This window comes from Cajanus cajan, chromosome 5, assembly GCF_000230855.2.
Source record: "Cajanus cajan strain Asha chromosome 5, NIPB_CcT2T_4, whole genome shotgun sequence".
NCBI classification, from domain to species: domain Eukaryota; kingdom Viridiplantae; phylum Streptophyta; class Magnoliopsida; order Fabales; family Fabaceae; genus Cajanus; species Cajanus cajan.
In genome coordinates this window covers 51511662-51515104 of record NC_138521.1, presented here as the reverse complement: position 1 = coordinate 51515104, position 3443 = coordinate 51511662, and the positions used below count along the sequence as shown (strand labels likewise).

Genomic DNA, 3443 nt, shown 5'->3' with positions numbered 1-3443 from the left:
CAAATAGCATAACATACTAAAATAGTAAAATTAAGTACATGATGCATTTAGGGGTGAAAATTTGAAAAGCTTAAATCCGAAGAAGGTTGAAAGGAAAATGATTGAATGCGTTTAGCAATGGGTGGCATCCAGACATTAATGTGGTTGATTTTGATTGAATTTATTATGACACATAGACACACGGTGGGATGAGAAAGTGATTTTAGGTAGCAGAGGATTAAAGGCGCGAAAGAAGAAAACAAAGTGTTGGGTAGGCCCTAATGATGGGAAGCAAGGCATTAGGCATTAGGCATTAGGCATTAGGCATTAGGCATCAGGCATTAGCTGTATGGAAAGCTAAGCCCTCTTTTGACACATTTGAATGCCACTCTCCAATCTCAATAATATAAATAAGACACTCCCTCAACCTTCCATTTCACAACACACACACACACAATGGCCATCTTTTACCACTTTAGAAATGCCCCTCTTCTTTTTCTTTGGGCTCTCCTATCCGCTCTTTGTGTTTGGGGTCGACCAGCCACTTTTCTTCAAGACTTTCGTATCACCTGGTCTCAGTCCCATATCACGCAACTTGATCGAGGCAGGGCAATCCAACTCAGACTTGACCAAACCTCTGGTAACATAACATGTCCAAATCTAACTATCATATCATTTGTTATACACTATATATAATTGATAATACTTGTTTTACAGGATGTGGGTTTGCCTCCAAGGTCAAGTACATGTTTGGTCGTGTTAGCATGAAGATCAAACTCGTCCCCGGAGACTCTGCTGGCACAGTCACTGCATTTTATGTAACATCATTTTTTTTCCTACTTTATATGTTGCCCTTTATGTTTGTTTGCGAAACTGGAACAACTAATATTAATATACGTTGGTTTGGTTTGTTTGTGGCAGTTGAACTCTGACACGAACTATGTTCGCGACGAGCTTGATTTCGAGTTCTTGGGGAACCGAACTGGTGAACCTTACACAGTTCAAACAAACATCTACGCTCACGGAAAGGGTGATCGAGAACAGAGGGTCAACCTGTGGTTTGACCCTGCCGCTGACTTCCACACCTATTCAATTCTCTGGAACCATCACCATATTGTGTAAGTAATATATTTATTTATTTATATTAGAAAATGAACAAGAGAATTAAAGTGTGTGACACACATGCAGATTCTACGTGGATGAAGTTCCAATCAGAGTGTACAAGAACAACGAGGCGAGGGGGATTCCGTACCCAAAGATGCAAGCAATGGGAGTGTATTCGACATTGTGGGAAGCAGATAATTGGGCAACAAGGGGTGGTTTGGAGAAAATAGATTGGAGCAAAGCACCCTTCTATGCTTACTACAAGGACTTTGACATTGAAGGTTGTGCTGTGCCTGGACCTGCAAACTGTGCCTCCAACCCAAGAAACTGGTGGGAAGGGGCTGCATATCAAGCTCTTAACGCCGTTGAAGCCAGAAGGTACAGGTGGGTTCGTGTGAACCATGTCATCTACGACTATTGTAAGGATAGGTCAAGGTACCCTGTCACCCCACCCGAGTGCCGCGCTGGCATCTAGGACCAAACTTCATTGCTTCACAACATTCATTCCTCACTCTTACATTATATATCTACTATATCTATATTATATATGTCAAATGTTCCTTTGCTTTACACTCTTTTTCTTCTCATGTATACCATTTCTGCACATACCAAATCATTCTTGGGTCCGACCTCGTACGTGGGACGAAGACCCTTGTGTTCCAATCACACCGGGCATATGCTCTCTTCTGGCCCTCTTTCTTTCTTTCTATTTTATTGCGTATATTGTTTCTGAGATAACACAACTTTGTACCCTTTATTGTATTGTGATGATTGGTGAATGAAATTTATGTTTATTTTTGCTCTATGTACGCCGACTCTCGATTTATCTGGAATAAAGTAATCCTCTGTTTTTGGATAAGCAAAAGGACAAGGACCATGGTGGGTCTCCAAGATTACATTAACATATGCTGCAAGACCAGCTGGTCTTGCTTCTTTGATTTGTCGTCGCTTGTTTATGATTCATGTATTAATGTCATATCAATAAATCCGAGTCAAATGCACCATGCATACTCGTGGAATTGGATTGAATTTGAGATTTTTTTTTTTCTTTCGAGTCCCTAAATTAATCAATCAGGTCATATTTAATTTAGTTTAAATCAAATTATTGGATTTGTTATTATTAAAATGATAATAAAAATAAAAATTATGTTAGACAATTATTAAAATATACTGTTATGCCGTTAAATATAACTAATAAAATATTTAATATTATAAATTTGATTATCAATATTATAAATTACTCTACTTAAAATATATTTGAATGAATTTATCTTATATACTAAAATTTTATACTTTACATCTCAAACCAAACCTAATAATAAAAATTAAAAATTAATAATATATTTATTTAATTGAGCGAATCGGTTTGATTCAATTTTTAAAAATCAAAATCTTGATTAGATTTGTAATTTTCTACTTGAATCAATCTGATAGCTCGAGCTAAACTAGAATGTTTCTTTCGATTTAATTCGGAATCATTAGATTATTGGATTGGTTTCACTCCTGTCCATTCCTACTTCATTAGTAAAATATTTTCTTTTATAATTAATTAAAAAATCTGAGATTGATTATTGCAATCATTATACATCTCTGTATACGCATCAATAGAAAGTATTTTACAGCTTAAAATATTAAGCATTTGGCCGATCAATTATTGTAAGGCTAAAATAGTTACTGGTGATGAAGAAGTTAGCTAAGCAGAAGTGGGCTTGTAACTTGAAGTAACCATTAAGAAGTTGCAATGAATTTGTAAGTACATATGTTGAATAGAGTTGTGGTTCAGGTAATGTTGAATAGAATGAGTAACAGGCATGCAGACGCAAGAGTAGTTTAAATATGGTACTATTTTTTTTATTTATTTTTAAATTATGTCTAGAGCTGTGATGAGTGAAGTTATTAGGAAAGCTAAGTTGAGGAAGCGGTGGGTGAAGTTTAATGTGACCATGCTCTCCTAGTATTGTGGAGATGAAGGTGCTTTTGCTTGCCTTGGCCTTAGATATACATAGCTCACCACTTGGAGTTTCCCAGAGTTTGCATTCAAACTCATTCTAAAGAGATGGCCCAAGCTTTTCATCATTCGCAAGTTAAGATCAAACTGGGAACTCATTGCATAACCGGTCTGAGTTTTATGTTCGATCGGTTGTATAATCCATCCCAATCATATGTTTGATCTTGAATCCTTTGAAGGATTAAAACCTTCACACAACTACTCAACCAATGCCACAAATCGATACTTTTCTTAATTTAAATAATCTTTATACTATATCTTTAATTATTTTTGGATAAGATGAAACTGGAAACTAATGTGATTATTTAACATCTTACTCACCATTAGGCCAGCATATTCTATTGTTATATAA

The 3443-nt window shown here is 36.0% G+C and overlaps 1 protein-coding gene across 1 annotated transcript; it reads left to right on the top strand.

The window, feature by feature from the left end:
- The first annotated feature begins 338 nt into the window (after positions 1-338).
- XTH7 (xyloglucan endotransglucosylase/hydrolase 7) lies at positions 339-1888 on the top strand. Its single transcript, XM_020374017.2, has 4 exons — positions 339-619; positions 697-797; positions 901-1097; positions 1168-1888. Exons 1-4 carry the CDS (start codon positions 436-438, stop codon positions 1556-1558), a joined length of 873 nt encoding a protein of 290 aa, XP_020229606.1. The 5' UTR covers positions 339-435; the 3' UTR covers positions 1559-1888.
- The last annotated feature ends 1555 nt before the right edge of the window (positions 1889-3443 follow it).

Excerpts from the sequence above, each read along its gene's own strand:
- XTH7 (XM_020374017.2), top strand. The coding sequence starts at position 436 with ATGGCCATCTTTTACCACTTTAGAAATGCCCCTCTTCTTTTTCTTTGG. Across the intron at positions 798-900 it reads GCACAGTCACTGCATTTTAT|TTGAACTCTGACACGAACTA; the intron begins GTAACATCATTT and ends TGTTTGTGGCAG. Across the intron at positions 1,098-1,167 it reads TGGAACCATCACCATATTGT|ATTCTACGTGGATGAAGTTC; the intron begins GTAAGTAATATA and ends ACACACATGCAG.